General features: G+C 41.9%; 1 protein-coding gene across 8 annotated transcripts in view; it reads right to left on the reverse strand.

Annotated features, from left to right (window-relative positions):
* Positions 1-24,682, reverse strand: part of AGAP1 (ArfGAP with GTPase domain, ankyrin repeat and PH domain 1) — a 639,639-nt gene that overhangs the window by 342,569 nt on the left and 272,388 nt on the right. For all 8 annotated transcript variants that reach the window (XR_009760410.1, XM_061607665.1, XM_061607664.1 and 5 more), the window contains one exon: positions 5,786-5,890. Coding sequence is in view for 7 of the 8 variants with exons in the window: in XM_061607665.1 (XP_061463649.1) it covers positions 5,786-5,890 (105 nt within the window). In the remaining variant the exon portion in view is untranslated. The remainder of the gene's footprint in view (positions 1-5,785; positions 5,891-24,682) is intronic.

Raw genomic sequence — 24,682 nt, forward strand, 5'->3', positions numbered from 1 at the left:
GAAGCCATGATTGTCCAAAGTGTAATAGAGGCCTGGTGTGGATGTGGCCAGGGACACTTTGTTTTAAATTTGGGTGGGAGGTAGGGTTGCTAGGCTCAGGGCCTGAGACTGATCCTGTATCTTTAGGAGAAGAGAAAGTCAGCCAAGTGCAGATGTTCTTGCAACATTTTAATGGGAAAAACCACAAGGGGGAATTCTCCCTTCCCCCTGCACAACTTTTAAAGATACAGAAGACCTCTTGGTTGCTAGGCCCGGGCTCCAAGAGGTCTTCCTATCCTAATCATGACTGCATAGGAGTAAATCCGATTGAACTAAATAATCATGCAAATGATCAGACCTGCCTTTCCCCTCCTTCCCCTTTCCTCTCCCTTCCTCCTCTCCTCCCCTCTTCCTTCTTCCTTTTCCTCTGCCCACTTCAGCCCTCCATCCCTCCCCCCTGTCAGTTTTACCTATCCTAAGCATGATTGCACAGGAGTAAATCACACTGAACTCAATAAACATGCAAATGATCACATCTGTCCTCCCCTCCCCCTCCTGCCTGCTCCCATCCCAGTCCTCCCCTCTGCCTTTCCACCCCTCCCTCCTCCTCCTCCTCCCTTCTCCATCCCGTGGTCAGTTTCACCTATCCTAAGCATGACTGCCCGGGAGTAAATCCCACTGAACTCAATAACCATGCAAATGATCACTCCATTCTCAGCAAACTTGCACAGGATCCCATTTCTTACCTCCTGGATTAAACAGCAGGGACATTCACTAATCAGCAAGAAACCTTGTGGTTTAAGAACATACCTATAGCCCATGGATATTTCTATCAAACTTTAAAAAGCAGGGAAATTGGGCAGCTGTAGTGAATGCACCAGAGAACCTGGAGACCTGACCTCCTCTCTGAGATATTGTACTGCCCTACAAAGTTGTCAAAATGCAAACACAATCTGTTGGAGTTAAAGTTTGGAGAGGACTAGACCCATTTAACTGAAGAGTGAACTTTCAGTGAAGGCAGAGCTTCCAGTCGAGGCAGAACTGCTGCTCCTATACAGGGCTAAGTTAAAGGGTGACTGGTGCTGAAGCAACACAAAAGCTCTGCTCTCCCACAGCATTCAGCCTGAGAACTGCACAACACAATTTTGCCTCTACAGAGATAAGTGCTTGCATCAGAACCATTCACACCTCTACTCCAGGAGATGCCCAGTCTCCATAGAAATAACCTTGATTGCAAATTGCTCCTTGTTCTCCATGCTATTGGCTGAGAGTATAGATTATCTCTTCCTCCATCCACGGAACCCAGCAGGTTCTACACACTACACTTGTAAGTTGCTTTGAAATTTGAATTGTTGTATTTTGGGTTTTCTGCTATCAAGTTAATTAAAAAGAATTGTTTTATTCTATTTTATAAAGCAGCTTCCCATTTCTCAACCTCTTTCTGTCCGGATTCTTAAATAAAAATGCTTTGTTTTATTTTTATTTATTTAATTAATTAATGTAATTTATATACCGCCCTAAGCCCGAAGGCTCTCTGGGCGGTGTACATAAAAGGTAAAAGCAGGCACAATATATAAATACAATAAATATAATAACTCAAAAAACAAAAACACACAAACAATACGAGAACCAAACAACATCCAGAATACAACATAGTAATAAAATACTGTAAAAATACACTTTAAAATGCCTGGGCGTATAAAAAGGTTTTCACCTGGCGCCAAAAAGATAGCAGCGTCGGCGCCAGGCGCACCTCATCGGCGAGACCATTCCACAGTTCAGGAGCCACAACCGAAAAGGCCCTATTTCTAGTCACCATCCTCTGAGCTTCTTGATGGGATGGTACTCGGAGGAGGGCCTTAGATGTTGAGCGCAGTGTACGGGTAGGTTCATATTGGGAGAGGTGCTCCACCAGGTATTGCGGTCCCATGCCGTGTAAGGCTTTATAGGTCAAAACCAGCACTTTGAATTTAGCCCGGAAACAAATAGGAAGCCAGTGCAGATGGGCCAAAACAGGTGTTATATGAGCGGACCTTCTGGTCCGCGTCAACAATCTGGCCGCTGCATTCTGGACTAACTGTAGTTTCCGAACTATCTTCAAGGGCAGCCCAACGTAGAGCGCATTGCAGTAGTCCAATCTAGAAGTTACCAGAGCATGAACAACTGAGGTGAGGTCGTCACTGTCCAGATAGGGACGTAGCTGGGCTACCAATCGGAGATGGTAGAAAGCATTCCGTGCCACTGAGGCTACCTGAGCCTCAAGAGACAGGGAAGGGTCGAAAAGAACTCCCAAGCTACGAACCTGTTCTTTCAAGGGGAGTGTAACCCCATCCAGAACAGGGTGAACATCCACCATCTGGGCAGAGAAGGCACTCACTAACAGCGTCTCGGTCTTGTCTGGATTAAGTTTCAGTCTGTTAGCTCCCATCCAATCCATTATCGCGGCCAGGCAACGGTTTAGTACGTTAACAGCCTCACCTGAGGAAGATGCAAAGGAGAAATAGAGTTGCGTGTCATCAGCGTACTGGTGACAACGCACTCCAAAACTCCTGATGACCGCACCCAGCGGCTTCATATAGATGTTGAAAAGCATGGGGGACAGTACCGATCCCTGTGGGACTCCACAATGGAGAGTCCAGGGTGTCGAGCAGTGTTCCCCAAGCACTACCTTCTGTTGACGACCCACCAAGTAGGAGCGGAGCCACTGCCAAGCAATACCCCCAACTCCCAACTCTGTGAGCCTTCCCAGAAGGATACCATGGTCGATGGTATCAAAAGCAGCTGAAAAATCAAGGAGAATCAACAGGGTCACACTCCCCCTGTCCCTCTGCCGACAAAGGTCATCATACAGGGCGACCAAGGCTGTTTCGGTACCAAACCCAGGCCTAAAACCGGATTGAAACGGATCAAGATAATCAGTGTCATCCAAGAGTCCCTGGAGTTGATTGAGTTGATTAAGCCTCTTTGCATAGCCTGGTCAAGTTTTACATGTGCTTGGACTACTTGATACACACTAATAAAGTTTTATAAAGTTTTGAAAGGACGCTCTGGAAAAAAGTCTGTCCTCCTCCACATGTGTAAACCATAAATCTGAGTTGGCCGCATATTCAGATTACGGGTTATTACAGTAGGGCCCCACTCATACAGCGGGTTACGTTCCAGACCCACGCCTAAAAGCGAAACCGGCCTAAAAGCGGAACTTATTCAACAGAATGGCGCCTGACGCATGAAAAACGCCATAAAAGTGGAACAAGCACCGTATGAGTGGGGTCTTACTCTAATTGAAAGCCGCTGTATTAGCACAACGCCACAAAGCGGGCCATTGAAAAATGGGGCCCTACTGTATTAATGTGGATGGTAACAGCACTACCCTGGAGTAAGTAATGAAGGGCAACTGGCAACCTGTCCAACTGCACAGGAAGGTGGTTGTGTTTCAGCTTATTTGTCACAAACAATGACATGCTATAGCTAAAGTCCAAACTGGCATACATGGATGCTCCACTTGTAGCTGCCCATTCTGAGGGCAGCTCTGGCACCTGTGAAAAGCTTTCCATGGTCAGGGGCTCACAAGAGCAGCACCCCTTGAAGTGCTGCCAACAGAGGGAAATTTTGCCCCTTCACCATTCATGAGCAGCAGCAGCAGCAGCAGGGTGTCCATGTGTGTGTGTGCATAGATAGCTTTTGACCATTATACAGACAATAAAGAATGGAGCATTCCAGCTCACCATTATGTTTTGCTTGAATTATGAGATGCAGTAATGTTTTAATCTAATACTTATCTCAGTTTAAAATACACAGTAAAAAGTAGCAGCCCTCCAAAAACTAACTAACCTTGTAAGTTGGCAGGTTGTATCTGAAAACCTTGCACCTATGTATTTCTCATCCCCCTATGTTAAAAAAAATAATTCATGAAGCAGTCTACCATCTGAGAAGAAGATGACACCTCCCTAATCAGACTATCACATGTGGCAACAGGGATGATCTATATAAAAAGTATATTGGAATTTCTTGGATATTCTTCTACCTAAATAGAACTTGAAAATCTGCACACAGTTTGTGATATTTTGATTGCCTAATAAAAGTATTGTACCAACTGGATTTTTTCTTATGGGTCAACACAGCCATCTTTATTTTTTGTGTATCTAAATAGAACAAGCTCTACACTCAAAGCAGTTTACTTAATTTGCATTTACAGGAAATATCTTGCCACCTTCTTCAAAGAGAAGTTTGCTCTATAGCCTATTTCTTTAGAATTTATTTGGAGCTTCCTACAGAACTTTCTAAAAGAGATAATAGGAGTAGAGACACACTCACTGTTCTGCAGGTTTCCAGTGTGTCTCCACCTCCCTTTTCTGAAAACAGGGGCACATGACGCTAGTCAAAGCCCATCCCTTTTTACTATAAAACCTGGTGGGATCAGTTTGAGTGAAGTTTTTTTTAAAAAAAAATCGCTTCAAAGAGATTTCGCAACTGATCAGCAGATCAACCTGTCTGGCTAATGGAAATGCTTTGCTATAGGACACTATGTGCTCAAAGCCTAGGAAAAGGCTAGGAAAAGGCTAGGTATCAGCGAAATGGATTCATCTCTGTAGGCTAATTTTAAATATGGGGGGAAAGGCTAACAAATCTACTCAAGATAAAAGAGAGGAAGCTAAAGTCTTGAAATTACATATTCAAAAATGATGCTTTGAATGAATAAAATGCATATAGTCTTAGATTAACTAGTGGAAGACATTATACTTCCTCAACATTTCAACTCCTGTATTGTTGACAAATGCCTGTTTAGAAAGATGGGGAAAGCATCTTCTCCAACCAGTATGTGCAACATATCTATAGACAACTAGAAAAAAAGAGATGTTGCCATGGAAGAGCCTTTTTATGATGGAATCTCAAACTAAAAGTAAGCAATATGTCTGCATCTTTCATTGTTACCAAAGCTTCACTGAAGAGACCAGGGTTCAAATCCCCACTCAGCCATGAAGCTCACCTTGGGCCAGTCACTGCCTCTCAGGCTAACCTACCACACAGGGTTGTTGTGTAGATTAAATGAGGAGGGGGAGAACCATGTATGCCACCTTGAGCTCCTTGGAGAAAAGGTGGGATAAAAATGCAATAAATAAATAATAAATTTGAACCGGAACAGCTGCAAAGCCAGGACATCTCCTACTATGTGACTACTAGAACAAACTATCTTCTCCCACGTATTAACATTGGGGAAAATTTTAGAGCATGCCACAATGCAAGATATTAAACTGGTTTATAATCCTCACATATCCACTCAAAACAATAATCAAGTTCTTTGTTTTAAGATAAATTAGATGAGTAACATAATTATTCTTAATGTCTTCAAAACAGGGAGGGGTGGCTTGGCTTTGTAGTATATGTATTAAGAGTAGAATAAGACATTTATGGTACTACTAAGCAGATTACATTTTGCATACCCTTTTTTCCAACCATTCATCTCCCTGTATTGGTCACAAATGAAACTAGGCTTCATAGCTTGCAGCTCCAGGCCATGCAATTCTGTATTTGGGAGATATTCTAGTAAAGGGAAACAGAAAGCCTGGGCTTCCTAGTCAAATTATGTCCGTTAGAAAAGCAACTATTTTCTCACTCCTCTGGTTTCTAGAATGTAAATTCTTAAATCTTTAATTTCTACACTGAATGCTCAAAATTAATCTCATTAAGAAATGGTTGTTTCTAGAGAATATTCATGAATTGGACTATCTTGATTACACATAGGATTCTTACTCACAGACTGGGTGGGTCTCATTATTTGATAACTATGAAATGCATGCACACTTACATGTAAACTTGGATGATAGGTCAGTACACCATTATCAGAGAGAGTAACATATTTCTTCTTCCACTCTTTATTTAAAGATTTCCCACTTCGCTTGAGCAGCATACCCTGTTGGAGAAGGAAAAAAAGTAATGTGAAATTCATAGTTAGACAGACAGAGACACTATAAAATTAAGTTTTACCGTTTTTGTTATTGCCAGGCCCAGTGCCAGCAAGCAGCCAGGTCGGGCACTGGCCCGATAGCCCAGGAGATCACTGGGGCACCATACCATGGGCCTGGTAATCTCCTCCCTTCTTTGTCGCTGCGGGGCCCACCAGCACCACTATCACGTCCTCCTCCTGCACTTGCTCTTCCCTTCAGCAGCTGGAGACTCCGGGGGTCCACCCCCTCAGAAGCAGCCTCCATGGCACGGGAAACGTCACCTTGAAGACACTGCTGTGACTACAGTGTCCATGTGGTGAGGTTTCCCAAGCGATGGAGGCCCGACGTGCATCTGGTGACAGTGGCTGCAGAAGGGCTTGTGGTGGAGCACCCATAGCCTCCAGCTGCTGCAGGGATGGACGAGCACTAAGGAGAATTGGTGCCAGGAGGACCCTGCAGCAATGAAGACAGGCAGTGGGAGGAGGTGAGCAGGGCCAGTGCTGCTGGTGGTGAAGGGCCCATGGGGTCCAAAGACCCCTAGAAATGTGGATCCAGCCCTACTTATTGCACAAACTAATTTGATATGGCTTCTTCATCCCCGCACATACAAGTGGCTACAATAATTCATATAATATCAATACAGTTATTTTGCTCACTTAATATTTCTTTTGGAGTTAGCACACTTCAAATGAAGACCATACATTCAGCATTGATCACGTGCTTGAATTACTTGAGAAACATTTATTTATTTGTTTATTTTATACCCTGCCCTTCCTCCCAGCAGCAGCTCAGAGTGGCAAACAAAAACACTAAGAGCACTCTAAAACATCTTTAAAAACATAATAAATTGAAACATTTTAAAAACATTTTTAAAAACAGCTTTTTAAAAACAATTTCAACAGAGAGACAGACTGGGATAAAGCTTGTTGAAAGAGGAAGGTCTTCAGTAGGCGCCAAAAAGATAACAGAGGAACATGTCTAATTTTTTAAGGGGAGGGAATTCCAAAGTGTCGGTGCCACTACACTAAAGGTTCGCTTCCTATGTGGTCCAGAACAGACTTCCTGATAAGATGGTATCTGCAGGAGGCCCTCACTTGCAAAGTGCAGTGATCAACTGGGTATATAAAGGGTAAGACGATCTTTTAGACATTCTGGTCCCAAGCTGCATAGGGCATTGTACACCAAAACCAGAAACTTGAACTTGACCCGATAGTTAATGGGCATCCAGTGCAATTCTTTCAGCAGTGGGGTAACATGTTGACGATACCCTGCCCCAGTGAGCAGTTGCACCAACACATTTTGCTTTGCGCTGAAACATTTTGCACCAGCTGCAGCTTCCAGGGCAGCCCCACATACAGCACATTACAGTGTTGCCTTCCTTTTGGTTTAATGTATAAAACATGACACTTACACACCTAAGTGGGGAGAAGGGGGCACATAATATGCATGACATCAGAAATGTTTACATTTAGACCTCCATCCTTTCTATGAATACATCATCAGAACTGTTGCAGCAAACATCAACACATCTTTAGCCCTTTTCAGGCATTTCCCACTCATTTCATGACCATCTTTCAAGCTGAGATGGCGACCTAAGCAGTAGTCACCTTTTCAGGCTCCGTGGTTTGTTTTAAGTTTGTTACAAGTTTTAACTTTTAAATTGTTTTAAATTGTTTTAACTTCTTAACTCTCTTTTTCTTATCACGTGTAAGTGCAAGTCGGGTGAGTTATGTGTTTTATCTTTGTATCTTCAGTTTGTGATTTCAAAGGGTTTAAAGGCTTAGCTACCCAAGCTGGTATCAGCTGCGTGGGAGGTATTGGTACTGTCTGCTACAGCCTACAACATTTAAAATGTGTTTTGAACATTTCTGATGGGCTTTCTGCACACAAACTGCAGATTTCATATGAACTTTTCCATCACATCCTTTTGCTAATTATTGCCAGTTCTTCTTGTGTGTGTGTGTGTGTGTGTGTGTGTGTGTGTGTGTGTGTGTGTGTGTGTTTTGACCAAGAAGAAGCCCACTGATATCATGTCACTAGGTGGAAGAGATTTTTGGCTTTATCTGCAAGGAAAGCTAGATTCTGTGCAGTACTGAGGGCAGACTTCTTTCTCTGGTTATACCAGCCTTTGTGCTAATATCCATACGCACACCGGCTGGCACTCTGATGTGAGATTTTGGAGTGGTTGATGTCACATTGTTAATATCACCTCGAGGCAGAAGAGGGAGAACATGCTGGCTGAGGAGGGAGAAAGTGCTGGGAGGATCCATTAACACTGACTGTCTTGTGCAGCCCACTTCCAGGAACTGGCAGACTCCTGGCACTCAAGAGTGCTCTCGGGGCAAAAGGAGAGAGAGTGGCAGCAGATACAGCAGGTGGGGAAGCAGACCTCTGGATTGCCCCCCCCCAATAACCATTAACAGCAGCTGATACAAACGCTGAGGAAGGAGAACACACTGAGAGGATTTTCCAACCATGACCACCTTCTCTATCACATCTGTAGGAACTGGCAGTGAAAGTGAGAGAAAGAGTGGCAGTAGTTATAGCTAGAGGGGAGGAAAGTGCCGAGCAGGGAGAAAATGCCAGGTTGTTGTTGTTATGTGCCTTCAAGTCGATTATGACTTATGGCAACCCTATGAATCAGTGACCTCCAAGAGCATCTGTCATGAACCACTCTGTTCAGACCTTGTAAGTTCAGGTCTGTGGCTTCCTTTATGGAATCAATCCATCTCTTGTTTGGCCTTCCTCTTTTTCTACTCCCTTCTGTTTTTCCCAGCATTATTGTCTTTTCTAGTGAATCATGTCCTCTCACGATGTGTCCAAAGTATGATAACCTCAGTTTCATCATTTTAACTTCTAGTGATAGTTCTGGTTTAATTTGTTCTAACACCCAATTATTTGTCTTTTTCGCAGTCCATGATATCCACAAAGCTCTTCTCCAACACCACATTTCACATGCGTTTATTTTTCTCTTATCCACTTTTTTCACTGTCAACTTTCACATCCATACATAGAGATCGGGAATACCATGGTCTGAATGATCCTGACTTTAGTGTTCAGTGATAAATCTTTCCGTTTGAGGACCTTTTCTAGTTCTCTCATATGCCCTCCCCAGTCCTTCTTCTGATTTCTTGATATTATCTCCATTTAGGTTAATGACTGTGCTGAGATTGATAATCCTTGACAAGTTCAATGTCCTCATTGTCGATGTTACATAAATCTAAGTATCTTCTCCTTATAAAACAGAACCCAAAGCGACAGGCTCATTTATTTATTATTATTGAATTTGTTAATCGCCTATCTGGCTGACCATCCATTTGGCTCATTTAGGAGTCAAAGGGCTACCAATTCCCGAGGTCAAATGGGCAAAGCAACCGGCTTTAGCAAAAGGAAATGGAGTCTTAGACCCTTCGGAGGCCCACTGTGAATTGTTTGCAAGGCACTTTGAGGGTACATTTGCTCAACTCCGTAGCAGTCTTTGTTGGAATAGGGAAACTTGCATGTTCCCTTGTAAAAAGGGAGATGTTCCCTTTAAGGGATATTTGGGAAATATCTCATGTACCTGTTTACCATGATGTAACTTCCTAATGGGTGGGATTAGTTACCTGGCTTCCTCCTCCTTTGTCCTGGGGATTCCCGCATAATCTCCATTACTGAGCTTTTTACCTCTGGGAGAGGCCGCATGGCAGATGCTCCCCTGAGAGCATCACTACCAAAGACTAAAATGGACTAAGACTTCTACTTTTTCTTCATCTAAGCTAGCACCTATGTTTCCTGCATATGAAAGGTTGTGGGTAAATATTCTTTATCTTTTTACCTAAGAAGACTCTGTATGTGAGTTATCTGACTAACTAATACGGCTGTGGGAAAGGTGTGGACTGGTTTATATTCTCACTCTGCTGCTTCCGTTTTATATCTCTGCTAAGAAATAGGACCACAAAACCATTTCCTACTTCATTTTATATTTTTTAAAATACCAAACAGTCTAGATGCCCCATCCACATCTACTGTAGTCCCCAATGAGGTGACCAGTGCAATGTCTGCTGCAACTTCTTGGCAACAGTTTCAGTTCATCCAGCCTGATGATGCAGACAAGGTGCTTATGATGATGTGGCCAGCAACATGTCCTCTCGACCCTTGCCCTTCTTGGCTTATTAAAGCTTGCCGAGGGGGTCTGACCGAGTGGATCCAGGGTGTGGTCAACGCATCATTGCGGGAGATAGTAGTTCCAGCCGCCCTGAAAGAAACGGTGATCCGACCACTCCTGAAAAAGCCCACCCTGGACCCATTGGTTTGTGACAACTACTGACCAGTTGTAAATACCCACTTCTTAGGGAAGGTGATTGAGAGGGTTGTGGTGCAGCAATTGCAAGTACTCTTGGATGAAACAGATTATCCTGACCCATCCCAGTCTGAGTTCAGGCCTAGTTATGGGACTGAATCGGCCTTGGTCACCCTGATGGATGACCTTTACCGGGAGAAGGACAGGGGAAGTGTGACCCTGTTACTCTTACTTGATCCCTCAGCAGCTTTTGATACCATTGACCATGGTATCCTTCTGGGCCAACTTGGTGAGATGGGTATCACTGTTTTACAGTGGTTCCGATCCTATCGCCAGGGTCATTTTCAGAGAATAGCACTGGGTGATTGTCTTTCGGCCCCCTGGCAGTTATGCAGTGCGGTGCTGCAGGATACAATTTTGTCCCCCATGCTGTTTAACATCTATATGAAGCCCTTAGCAGCAGTCATAAGGAGATTTGGGGTGAGGTGTTAGCAGTATGCTGATGATACCCATCCCTATTTCTCTGCATCATCTGAATCGGGAGAGGTGGGCTGGATGAGGGCCAATAAAATGAGTCTGAATCCTAGCAAGACGGAGGTACTGTGGGTTGGTGGATCCCAAGTTTGGATAATTGGTCAGTTGACTGCTTTGGATGGGGTCGTATTCCTTCTGAAAGAGCAGGTCCATAATCTGGGGGTGTTCCTACATCAATCTTTGTCACTAGGGGCCTAGGTGACCTCAGTGGCTAGGAGTGACTTTTACTAGGTTTCGCTGGTAAGTTAGCTGCAGCCGTTTCTGGAGCAGGATAGCCTGACCACGGTTGTCCATGCACTGGTAACGTCCAGGATGGATTACTATAATGTGCTCTATGTAGGGCTGCCCTTGGGGTTGGTCCGGAAGCTGCATCTGATGCAAAATGTGGCGGCGAGACTGCTCACTGGAGCAGGGTATTGCCAACATGTGGTCAAGTTCAAGGTTCTAGTTTTGGTGTACAAAGCCCTATCCAGCTTGGGACCAGTATACCTGAAATACTGTTTTATCCCTTATATACCCAATCGATCACTGCGCTCTGCAGGTGAGGGCTCCTGCAGATACCATCTTATCAGGAGGTCTGTTCTGCACAACATAGGAAATGGACTTTCAGTGTGGCGGCACCTACCCTGTGGAACTCCCTACCCTTAAATATTAGACAGGCGCCATCCCTGTTATCTTTTCAGTGCCTATTGAAGACCTTCCTTTTTCAACAAACCTTTTAAGTCCTTATCCCAGTCTGCTTCTGTATTGGAATTGCTTTTTATTATGTTTTTAAACTGTTTTTTTAAAACAATGTTTTTTAACCTTTTTTTAAGATCTCCTCAAAGGTTTTTAACAAAGTGTTTTTAAACTTGTTTTGTTTTAATGTATTTTAAAGTCTGTTTTTATGATGCTTTAAAGTGTTTTGAGTGCTTTTGTTTGCCGCCCTGGGCTCTAGCTGGGAGGGTGAGATATAAATCAAATAATAAATAGATTAGATAGATTAGATACACTGATAGATCTAATTGCCCCTGAAAAAAATTCAGCATATTATTCAATTACAAAAACGTTTGTACTGTGATCTCTTTTCAGAAATGGCATATGGTCGGGAAAATATACTGAAGAAAGACCGAGATTCTAAATATTGGACTATAGGTTTCCAGAATGTTTGAGAATATAGCCTCTCCCATGCCATTAGCAAAGGTGAAACTAAGAGTTGACCAGTATGAAAACCTATGAATAAATAGAAGATTAGAGGTGGGGAAGCTCTAATAGATCTGGAAGTCTCCTATATTTCCCATGACTGCCAATTTTCACCCAATTTCGAACCTACCATTCCTGGGCAAGATCATTGAGCGAGTGGTGGCTAATCAGTTGTCGAGACACTTGGATGAAACGGATTATTTGGATCCATACCAATCGGGTTTCAGGACTGGACATGGAACTGAAACAGCATTGGTCGCTCTGGTTGATGATATGTGCAGGGCATTAGATAGGGGAGAATTCACCTTTCTTGTCCTCCTCGATCTCTCAGCGGCTTTTGATACTGTCGACCACAGTATCCTTTTACATCGCCTGGAGGAATCGGGAATAGGAGGCACTGTACTACGGTGGTTCCATTCCTTTCTTTCCGACAGGCATCAACAGGTAGCATTGGGGGAGGAGGTTTCAGACCCTTGGCCTCTCAATTGTGGTGTGCCACAGGGCTCTATCCTCTCTCCCATGCTATTTAATATCTATATGAAGCCGCTGGGGACAATCATCAGGAGATTTGGGCTGCAGTGTCACCAATATGCGGATGACACTCAGCTCTATCTCTCGTTTAAATCTTCACCAGAGTCTGCTGTGGAGACCATGTCCAAGTGCCTGGAATCCGTGAGTGGATGGATGGGAAGGAACAGGCTAAAGTTGAATCCTGATAAGACTGAGGTGCTACTCGTGGGAGACAAGGGAAGGCTAGGAGATGTTGACCTAGTGTTCGACGGGGTGAAATTGCCCCTGAAGGACCAGGTCCGCAGCCTTGGGGTTGTTCTTGATTCCAAGCTGTCCATGGAGGCTCAGATTTCGGCAGTGAGCTTGGAGAAGCTGGGCACAAAATTTCCAAATGCCCTGCTTATTACTGGGTGATTTTAATGCCGGAATAGGACCATCTTTGATAAAGGTTGCTGAGCAGTGTGGAATTCTGGAAGATAATTCATTAGATTTGAATTACTGGAAATCCAGGGACAAGAAGATAAATAATGCTGGTGTCTATTTCAGTTAATGTATGTGTTTAGATTGCAGATAGTAGGTAGTAATGAACCTAACACACCATATCCTTTTACTTATTTCTCTGCAAGTGCAGGGAGTGTGCTTGATTATATCTGTATCTCCAGAGGAAACGTTCATTTATTCTCTGGTGTAACAGTTAATTCCAGGGAAAACAGTGATCATCAACCCATAACAGTGAAGATAGCTGTGGAATCTGATATGAGGACAGTGACCAATTCAGGTCAATGGTTATCACAGAAACTGGTAGTCCAGGGGAAAAAAAGACTGAAATGGCAAAAGGTAAATGTGATCAAACGTAAAGACTTCCAGAACTCAATTATGGGCAGATCTCTAGGCAACATAATTTTTACCCCTGATTCTAATATTAATTTGGTACTGCAAGCATACCAGGACATATGTAATAACTTCAGACCCTTTTTAAAAACTGACATAAGTTTAAATGAATTAAAGCTCATGAAGTCCCTTTCATTTGATAAAGAGTGCAGAGTATTGAGAAGAAAACTGAGAAGACAGACACGAAGAGTGCATGCCTCATCTGATCTTGAGGCACAGAAAATTATGCTGCAACTTAGTCATGATTATAAAAAAATAATTTCAGTCAAGAAACAGTTTCAGAAATTTTTCTAGGCTGATCTGGAACTGGCGGCAACAGGGCCAAATTCTGCCTTCTTTTGGCATTTAGTCTCTGGCAGACTCAGAGAAGTAAAATTTACATTTGATGTCCATATACCAGCATCAACATGGGAAAAAATTTATTCAAATTTATTTAGAGAAGAAAATGATGTAAGGACAGCCAGCAGATTGCCTTGGGCAGTGGACATTAACTCCCTCCCTTTATGGTCACCTGTAACTGCACTTAAGATTAATTCCCTCATACAGACACTGAAGAACAATACCACCCAGGTGAGGATTTCCTGCCTCCTGAATTGTTTAAGAGTGATACTGACTGGTGGGCTTCACTATTGGCCGGTCTATTTACTCATATAAATAATACAGGTTGCATCCTCAAAGGCTGGAATCTTAGTATAGTAATTCCAATATTCAGAAAGGTAATCGGCAGAAACCCAGAAATTACAGACCAATTCGTGTGATTAATACCCCAGCCGAAATATATGCCAAGTACCTCTTATAAAAACTAGAGGAATGGGTGGATGAAAATTCTTTTCTAACTGAAGAACACGCTGGCTTTAGGAAAGGATGATCTACCGTGGATAATTGCTATACATTACTTCATTTCATAACTAAGTATTCGACAAAAGGTGGACAGCTTTTGGCAGCTTTCATTGATCTAAGTGCAGCTTTGATTCTATAAATAGACAACATCTCTGGGAAAAGGTGTCAAACACAAATATAAACCTGAGATTCTTATTTTTAATTAAAGTACTTTACTCAGAAACCTATCTGAAGGTTAGAACGGGTTCAAGTTTTGCCCTCACAGACATAATTCCAACATATGAAGGTATACACCAAGGCTGCATTTTAGCACCATTTCTTTTTAATTTTTATATTAATTATATAGATGCTTTTCCCCATAATCAGAAATATCATATGCCTAAAATCTTAAACAGAGCAGTGAATATACTACTGTATGCAGACAATATGATCCTACTCACAACATCTCAAATCAGCCTGAGAAGACTTGTAAGACAGTTCAGCTCCTACTGTGCAGAAAATGATTTATTAATAACGATAAATCTACAGTAGTAGTTTTTGGTAGAAAGAGAAAATCGCACAGATGGTTTATTAACACAGCACAAGGTAAAATCCTATTGTTATCTTGGCATTATCTTTTCAGCCTCAGGTTCTTGGGCCTTACAAATAAAGAAAAATGAAATGAAATCAGCTGCCTATTTACAATCTTTAAACAAGCTAAATTACAGATATCCAGGCTCATTACTCCCAGTTTTAAACATATTTAAAGCAAAGGTGATACAAATGCTAATTTTTGGCGCTGAAATCTGGAGCTTTGCAGATCTTTCTGAAACTGAAAGAATTCAAAACCGCTTTCTGTGGACAATTTTAGGGGTTTCAAAATCCACCCCAGCTTATTTAACTAGAGCCGAAATGGGCATAGAAAATATCTCCGGGTTAATATATGTCAGGATGGTAAATTACTGGCGCAGAATAAGTAACCTAATGGAAGAAAGGCTCCCTAAGATCTGCCTGGAGGAACAGACGCCACTCACTCAAGGAAACTTCTGGTTGCAGAAACCTTTAAAACTTTTTCCAAATTTTGGATTCTCCGTTCAGGTATTGAATCCAAGGATGAATGTTACCAGTAATATCTTAAACCAAAGAGTGTCTGATGTAGGAGCACAAACTGACACAAATGCCCTCACATCCTCAGGAACAGCAAAATGGCTAGCCAGTGTAAAACGTGAACACCAATATGAAAAGTTCGTCATTCCCCATGACAATGGAATTTCATAAAGCTTTTACACATCTATGTTTTAAACAAATGGATACAATGATGAAATGGGGGAGATATTATGGTAAACCAGTACAAGATAGAGTGGAAACCCATTTCCAGAGGACTTGGCTCATTATGTGCTCGAGTGTCGGTTGTATACTGACATTAGAGAAAGTTACTTAGAGCCATTCCTAAAGAAAATGAAATATTGAGGTGTGAAAGAGAAACTCAGCTTTTTGTTACAGACAAATCAGTATGTGATCCAGAGGGTCGCTGCATTTGCAGTGATGGCTGCTAGATGCAGAGAAAAGTTCCTGGATTCCATCTCTGTAAAATGTCATAGAGATTTGGAGATATGAGTGCACAAAATGCTCTCTGTCATTATATTAAATGTTAAATATAGCAATGTTTAACTGTTTTACAAGTAAAGCTCTATTAATTTTAAGACTAGTTATATATTTATTTATTTAATTAATTTTATTAAATTTAATTGTGATTATTAACATTGTATGAAAGTCATTTAATGTCTTAATGTTGTGTATTTAGTTCTGTTCTGCAATGGTCTTTGGACTAGGCAATAAACATATTATTATGTTATTATCTTTCAAGTCCCCCATTAGGATGCACACTTTAACGTGGTGAGGGGGTTTGAGAGTGTTGAAGAAGCTGAGAGCAATGCTGTCAGGAGTCTAGACCAAGAGGCTAGACTCCTAGCAGGGGCACCCAAGGCGGAATGGTCAAAGCTGAGACAACAGACTAAGATGCATCCAACTCAGAGGAAGGCAATGGTAAACCACCTCAGAATACCTCTTACCACAAAAACCCTATGAACAGAGTATCCAAAACGCAACACGGGATAGTGCTGGAAGATAAGACGCCCAGGTCAGAAGGCACTCACCGAGCTACTGGGGAAGAACAAAAGACTTGTACGAGTAGCACTGTGACTAATGACGCAGCTGGGTCAAAGCCGAAAGGAAGCCCAGAGACTGATGTGCACAGATGCAAAAGGAGAGTCCGGAGTTGTACAATGCACACAACATGAACATGGAATGTGAGAAGCATGAGCCAGGGAACGTTAGAAATAGTCATGCAAGAAATGGAATATATCAACATTACAATACTTGGCATGAGTGAATTAAAAAGGAGGGGGAAAGGGACATTTTCAATCAGGCAACTACAAAATATTTTATGCAGGAAATGAGAAATTAAGAAGAAATGGGGTTGCTTTAATAGTGAGATATAGCAAGAGCAATTAGGAGCTACACAATGCAGGGTCTGAGCGAGTGATATCAATGAGATTAAACGGGAAACCTATTAATATAACCATCATCCAAGTCTATGCTCCAACGGTAAACGCAGAAGAACAGGAATTGGAGAGATTTTATGCAGAAGTACAGGAAGAAATTGATCACACACCACAACAAGATGTGCTGATAATCATGGGGGATTGGAATGCAAAAGTAGGGAACAGAGAAGAACTAGGAATTATGGGGAAATGGGGCTTAGGAGACAGAAATGAAGCAGGAGAAAGACTTATTGAATTCTGTGAAGCCAATGATTTGTTTCTTGCGAACAGTTTTTGAGCAACCGAGAAGACGACTGTGCATGTGGACATCACCAAATGGTCACTATAGGAATCAAATTGATTATATAATTGGTAGCAGAAGATGGAGAAGTTCCATACTTTCTGTAAAGACAAGACCAGGAGCAGACTGCAGTACATATCATGAACTGGTCGTATCAAAAGTCAGAATAAAGCTAAAGAAGAACAACAGAGCAATCATCATGCCAAAATACAATTTAAATAACATCCCAGAAGCATATAAAGATCAAATAAGGAAGAGGTTTGAGGCTTTAAACTTAGTTAACAGAGAACCAGAAGAACTATGGAGTGAAGTCAGATACATTATCAGGGAAGAATGCAAAAAGACAATACCTCTATTGTCTTTTTTCCCCCGTAAGAAGGGCCTTCACCTGACTCAGATTCCAACTGATGCCCACTGAATATCTGGTCAGTAGATAATAAAAAAAAACCATTAGAAGACTGTTTGTGCATATGTGGTTCAGGGCAAATCGAAGGCATGGAGCATTATATCTTATATTGCGCTCTATATGACTCACCAAGGACCAAGTTCTTCCTTCCCTTTCAGACCTTATTAGAAGGCCAACCAGACGAATTTAAGATAAGATGGCTGCTGGCAGACAAAGACAAATTTGTTACCTATAGGGTAGCCCTGTTCGCGTTAGCCGCAGCGAAGATCAGAATGACCTCCTTAAAACACACTAGCCCCATCAGTAAATGGGGAACCACTTGAGTACACTTCTAACTCAAATAAATAAATAAATAAAGCAATTTTTTATCTTATAATTATTTTAATTAGCTTTTGAAAGCTTAGGGTTTTACCTATGTATTATTGGATTGAATCTTAATGTGTCTCAAATGATGTATACACATGTTTTATTATTTTGTAATGGCCATTGGCTATAAACAATAAACTATTACTGACTGACTAGTGACTAATACCTCTAGTTAAAAAGAGAGAAAGACCTCGATGTATGATTGAAGAAACTCTTAAAATGGTTAAAGAGAGAAAGAAAGCAAAAGCAAAACGAGATAGAAACACGGTCAGAACCCTTAGTGCAACAATAGCGACTAGTACGTAGGAACAAAGAGAACTATTACAATAGTTAGTGTATAGAAATAGAAGAGGACAACAAAAAGGGAAGAACAAGAGCCCTATTCCAAAAGATTAGAGAAATGAAAGGGAAATTTAAACCAAGAGTAGGGATGTTGAATCAAGGGAACACACTGACTGACCGAGATGAAATAAAAGGAGGATGGAACCAATACACTGAAGAACTCTATACAAGAGATGCAAGGATGACAGATTCATTCACGGAGGAACCATATGATGAAGAACCAGAAATTTTAGAATGTGAGGTGAAAGCTGCTCTTAAAATACTTGGAAGAAACAAATCACCAGGAACAAATGGCATACCAATAGAGTTGCTACAAGCTACTGAGGCTGAATCAGTCCAAATTTTGACAAAAAAAATGTCAAGAAATATGGAAAACTAAACAATGGTCCACAGACTGGAAGCATTCACTATATATCCCAATTCCAAAGAAAGGGGATCCCAGGGAATGCAGTAATTATCGAACTATTGCTTTAATATCCCATGCAAGTAACATGATTCTTTGGATGAGCTTCAGTTGGTACAGCTTGAGGACGTTGACAAGGTGCTTGGATTGGTGCGTGCAACCACTTCTAAGTTGGACCCTTGCCCCTCTTGGCTAATAAAAGCTAGCAGGCATGGAACAGCCGGCTGGGCCAGGGAAGTGATAAATGCCTCATTGCAAGAGAGAGTGGTCCCTAGCTGCCTGAAAGAGGCGGTGGTAAGACCACTTCTGAAGAAACTGTCCTTGGATCCAGAAAATCTTAACAATTACAGGCCGGTAGCAAATGTCCCATTCCTGGGCAAGGTCCTCGAACGAGTGGTTGCGAGCCAGCTCCAGACACTCTTGGATGAAACCGATTATCTAGATCCATTTCAATCGGGTTTCAGGCCTAGTTTTGGTACAGAGACAGCCTTGGTCGCCCTGTATGACGACCTTTGTTGGGAGAAAGACAGGGGGAGTGTGACTCTGTTGATTCTCCTTGATCTCTCAGTGGCTTTTGATACCATCGACCATGGTATCCTTCTGGGGAGACTCGCTGATTTGGGAGTTGGTGGCACTGCTTGGCAGTGGTTCCGCTCCTATTTGGCGGGTCATCTCCAGAAGGTAGTGCTTGGGGAGCACTGCTCGACACCCTGGGTACTCCAGTATGGGGTTCCACAGGGGTCAGTTTTGTCCCCCATGCTTTTTAACATCTACATGAAGCCCCTGGGTGCAGTCATCAGACGTTTTGGAGTGCGTTGCCATCAGTATGCTGATGACACGCAGCTCTACTTCTCCTTTTCATCTTTTTCAGGTGAGGCTGTCAATGTACTGAACCGTTGCCTGGCTGCGACAATGGACTGGATGAGAGCTAATAAACTGAGGCTTAATCCAGACAAGACCGTGATGCTGTTAGTGGGAGGTTCTCCCGACCGGATGGTGGATGTTCAACCTGTTCTGGACGGGGTTACACTCCCCATGAAGGAGCAGGTTCGTAGTTTGGGAGTTCTTTTAGAACCTTCACTGTCACTTGAGGATCAAGTAGCCTCGGTGGCACGGAGTGCCTTTTACCAACTTCGTTTGGTGGCCCAACTTCGCCCCTATCTGGATAGGGATGACCTCGCTTCAGTTGTCCATGCTCTGATAACCTCTAAACTAGATTACTGCAATGTGCTCTACGTGGGGCTGCCTCTGAAGACGGTTCGGAAACTGCAGCTCATGCAAAATGCAGCGGCCAGATTGATAACGGGGACCAGGCGGTCCGAACATATAACACCGATTCTGGCCCGCTTGCATTGGCTGCCTATATGTTTCCGGGCCCGGTTCAAGGTGCTGCTCTTAACCTATAAAGCCTTATATGGCGCGGGACCACGATACCTGATGGAACGCCTCTCCCGATATGAACCTACCCGTACGCTACGCTCAACATCGAAGGCCCTCCTCCGGGTGCCTACTCAGGGGGAGGCTTGGAGTGTGGCGACAAGAAAGAGGGCCTTCTCAGTGGCGGCCCCCGAATTATGGAATAGTCTTCCTGACGAGATACGCCTGGTGCCGACATTACTATCTTTTTGGCACCAGATTAAAACTTTCCTCTTTTCCCAGGCATTTTAGTATGTGTAAATATGTTTATGTTTTTAAGTGTATATTTTAAGCTTTTAAAAAACTGTTTTAAATATGTGTTTCATTGTATTTTATGCTGATTGTTGTGAACCGCCCAGGGAGCTTCGGCTATGGGCGGTATATAAATTTAATAAAATGAAATGAAATGAAATGCTCAAGATTCTACAACAAAGGCTCTTACCATATATGGAGGGAGAAATGCCAGATGTCCAAGCTAGATTTAGAAAGGGAAGAGGCACCAGAGATCATATCGCAAACATATGTTGGATAATGGAACGGACCACGGAATTTCAGAAGAAAATCACCCTGTGTTTTCATAGATTACAGCAAAGTCTTTGACTGTAGATCATGAGAAACTATCGAACACTTTAAAAGAAATGGGGGTGCCACAGCATCTGATTCTCCAGATGTGCAACCTATACTCTGGACAAGAGGCTACTGTAAGGACAGAATATGGAGAAACAGATTGGTTCCCAATCAGAAAGGGTGTGAGACAGGGGTGTATTTTATCACCTTATTTGTTTAATCTATATGCAGAACATATCATACAGAAAGCAAGACTGGACCAAGATGAAGGAGGTGTGAAAATTGGAGGGAGAAATATTAATAATTTAAGATATGCAGATGATACCATACTCTTACCAGAAACCAGTAATGATTTGAAACGAATGCTGATGAACGTTAAAGAGGAAAGCACAAAAGCAGGACTACAGCTGAACGTCAGAAAGACTAAAGTAATGACAACAGGAGATTTATATAACTTTAAAGTTGACAATGAGGACATTGAACTTGTCAAGGATCAATACCTTGGCACAGTCATTAACCAAAATGGAGACAATAAGTCAAGAAATCAGAAGAAGGACTGGAGGGGACAGCTATGAGGGAACTAGAAAAGGTCCTCAAATGCAAAGATGTATCACTGAACACCAAAGTCAGGATCATTCAGACCATGGTATTTCTGATCTCTATGTATGGATGTGAAAGTTGGACAGTGAAAAAAGCGGACAAGAGAAAAATAAACTCATTTGAAATGTGGTGTTGGAGGAAAGCCTTGCACATATCATGGACTGTGAACACGACAAATAATTGGGTGTTAGAACAAATTAAACCAGAACTGTCACTAGAAACTAAAATGATGAAACTGAGGTTATCGTACTTTGGACACATAATGAGAAGACATGATTCACTAGAAAAGACAATAATGCTGAGGAAAACAGCAGGGAGTAGAAAAAGAGGAAGGCCAAACAAGAGATGGATTGATTCCATAAAGGAAGCCACAGACCTGAACTTACAAGATCTGAGCAGGGTGGTTCATGACAGATGCTCTTGGAGGTCACTGATTCATAGGGTCGCCATAAGTCGTAATCCACTTGAAGGCACATAACAACAACATCTTTCAAGTTCTTTCAATTGCATGGGAAAGGTCTCATTTGCCCATAACACATATAGGGCTGTGGGAGTGGTGGTGGTAATGCAACAGAGGCAGCAGGGCCCAAGAGACAGACAAACAGACAGACAGACAGACAGACAGACACACAGACAGACACACAGACAGACAGACACACACACACACACACACACACACACACACACATTATAAAGCATTTTATGAAAGAGTGAGCAGCATTAGGTTGGTTTTTCTTTGCATTATAACCAATCATTTGGCAGGCATCTCTTAAAACAGTGTATTTCATCTCTCAAAAATTATGTAGATGGTTATGACCCTGGTGTCACAACCTCTCCTTCAGGGGATGAGACCCTAGATTCAGAGCCAGTTAAACCCCTCGGAGTGCATCACACTTTTGACAGGGTAGAATCTGCTTGCACATTTACCTTCTCAGTAAGCCAATTGGTAAGAGCTTTGTCTTTACACTTTTTAAAAAAACTGAGGATACACTGCAACATTTTGTTGCAAGTCCCAATTCTCCCTACTGAAAAGAATTCAGTTTTTTTTTTTAAAAGCCAAAGAATTGCATTTTCCATATATTAGGTATAGACAGGACAGGAAATATGTTTCTTTTCAAAAATTCTTCAGTTAGTTGTAAATAAGTCTTGCTCCTACAAAACCTTATTTGTTATACAGGAAATTCAGTTAAACCATATAGCTATTGAAATAAATTATAATTCTAAGCAAGAACATCTTCACTCTCAATATTAGAAGGAAAGTTTTAAAACATTGATTTCCTTGACATTTTATCATTTATTCTGACAATTTCTGTGAATTGTGTTATGTCTCTACAATGTTAGCACCACAAACCAGCACCCCCTTTTCTTTGCTTGCTAGTTTAGTTACCTATACTCCAGAAATAAACTCCGAATCTAACAACAGAATAGATATACAATGCTCAAGCTCTTTACTTAGAGTTTCAATAGTTAGCCAGTTGTTTTGAAAGACACATTTATTGGGCATAAGCAAGAAGAGCTTTCTTTCTTTCAAACACCTTTAGTAGAAACACGTATTTGTGTCTAGTCCCAGGAGGTCACTGCAAGCCAAAAGCAATGTTAAGCATACAAGCTTTAAATAACTTACAAAGTTAACGTAATGAATGTATTATCTGAAATCCATCACTAAGTGGCTCACTATAGCCCCAAGCTGTGATAAAACGCCACTCATAAATTTATATTAAAGCTCTATTCAATAGCAATTATTTACCAACAAAGATTTATTGATTCATTTCCTGTTAAAATCTGAGTTCCTAACTGAGTCAATCAGCCTGTGATACTGGCCTTCAAGGCATCAAACTATAACACGGACCACTATCATGCTCAGCATCGTAACTGTTATGGTAACATTGTGCAGATAACAGGTAGAACCCCACTTGGGATCAATTAAAAGTAGTGAATAACCAATCAAAGGACTGATATACCCACACCCACTAGTATCTACTAAAATGTGCAATCGCCACAAGATTCACTTTCTATCTGTAGCATCTGGAATCCGTCCAAACAATGTTGCTGTGATTCATTATTTAAGTCCGAATCTGATCTGTACTTCTGAAGCTTTGTTTCACCTGCATTAACTATAATGGGGCATCTACAAATGTCTACTAGCTCCACCACCACCACCTTTTCATGTAAGTGGATGAAATCTGCAGGCAAAGGAGGCTTTCCAGATTGGATTAAACATCCCAAATTTCAGGCAGATACATTCAGGGATTTTTGTGCAAGGAACTTTTAATTAAAAAAAATTTCTGAAATTGGATGCAAATTGCAGGCATAGCCCACATTTCAGAGGGGATGAAGCCTGCCAAATTTCAGAAATATAGGTGCAGTGGTTCTCTACAAGGGCAGAGTGAACATGAGGGAGGTGTCCACGGGTCAGAAACCTGCCAAAGTTCAGACAAATAGATCCAGGGGGTAAAAATCTGGAAAAGTCTTTTTTTTCTTGCCCCCTTCCTGAAAATACTCTCTGTGAAGAAAAAGAGACAGAGCTATGACAGAGCTATGATATTGAATTGCTTGTTAAGAAAAAAAATAACTGGGAAAGAAGCAGGCTCTGATCTCACTGCCAAAGCTTGGAGAATAATGATGATCCAAATGAAGAACAACTCTATTTCACTTCGGTATCCCTTCCCTAAATCACTATGATTAAAAGCTAGACCTGTCCACCCAAACAAAATATTCCTTTACCCCTCCACCACATCCCCTTTTGAGTTCTGGTCATTTCGCCAATCAGCATGGTCTTGCTTCTCAGAAAGGGGCAGGGGGAACAGCCGTGTGCTTTACTTTTTGGAAAGACCAAGGTCACAGGGTGACTCAGAAATTTAGGAGGTCCTCGATCCACCTCAAGATGCCTGGTTAACAGTGCAATACAACTTGGAAACATGAGAGCATGACTCTATCATCGCAATTCAGCTAATTATTTGGGATACACACAGAGGTGACGCACACTCCTAGTATCTACCACATATGTTAAAACAATACTAATCATTTTCTTTGCCATGGATTACTATGGAATTCAGTGGCTCTGACAGAGCATCAATGGAAAAATCAAAAAGTGTATGACTACCTCACTTAGTGGCCAACGTTTTTACACATGAAAGACGTAAAAATGAACTCCAACAGCAAGCAATGTATTAATATACTGGAGTGTGTATAGAGGGATATTTTGAACTTGCTGTAAATTTCCATTGTCAGGGAATCCTGAAACTGTTTCCTTCCTGAATTAAATGTACTGCTTCTGAATGGATGACAAAGTTTTGAAGAAAATTAGACAACCTGCTTTTCCTGCCTGACAAATTGACACCTACTCCATAACTGTAACACCCTCTCTGCTCCCCCAATGGTCACACGTAACTGCAAAGAGAGAAGAAGATCTGAAAGAGGGGCTCTGAAATAGGATGACAGCCCTTGGCAGGCTCATGGGGGGGGAGAAATGAGATTCTTGAGTTATTCTGGTCACAAACAATTAGAGCTTTAAATATCAACATGAGAACTATGAATGGAGCCCAGAAGCAAGTAGTAATACAGTGAATCCAATATAAGTTCAGTGTAATATGATC

This window comes from Rhineura floridana, chromosome 2 (genome assembly GCF_030035675.1).
Source record: "Rhineura floridana isolate rRhiFlo1 chromosome 2, rRhiFlo1.hap2, whole genome shotgun sequence".
Classification (NCBI taxonomy): Eukaryota; Metazoa; Chordata; class Lepidosauria; order Squamata; family Rhineuridae; genus Rhineura; species Rhineura floridana.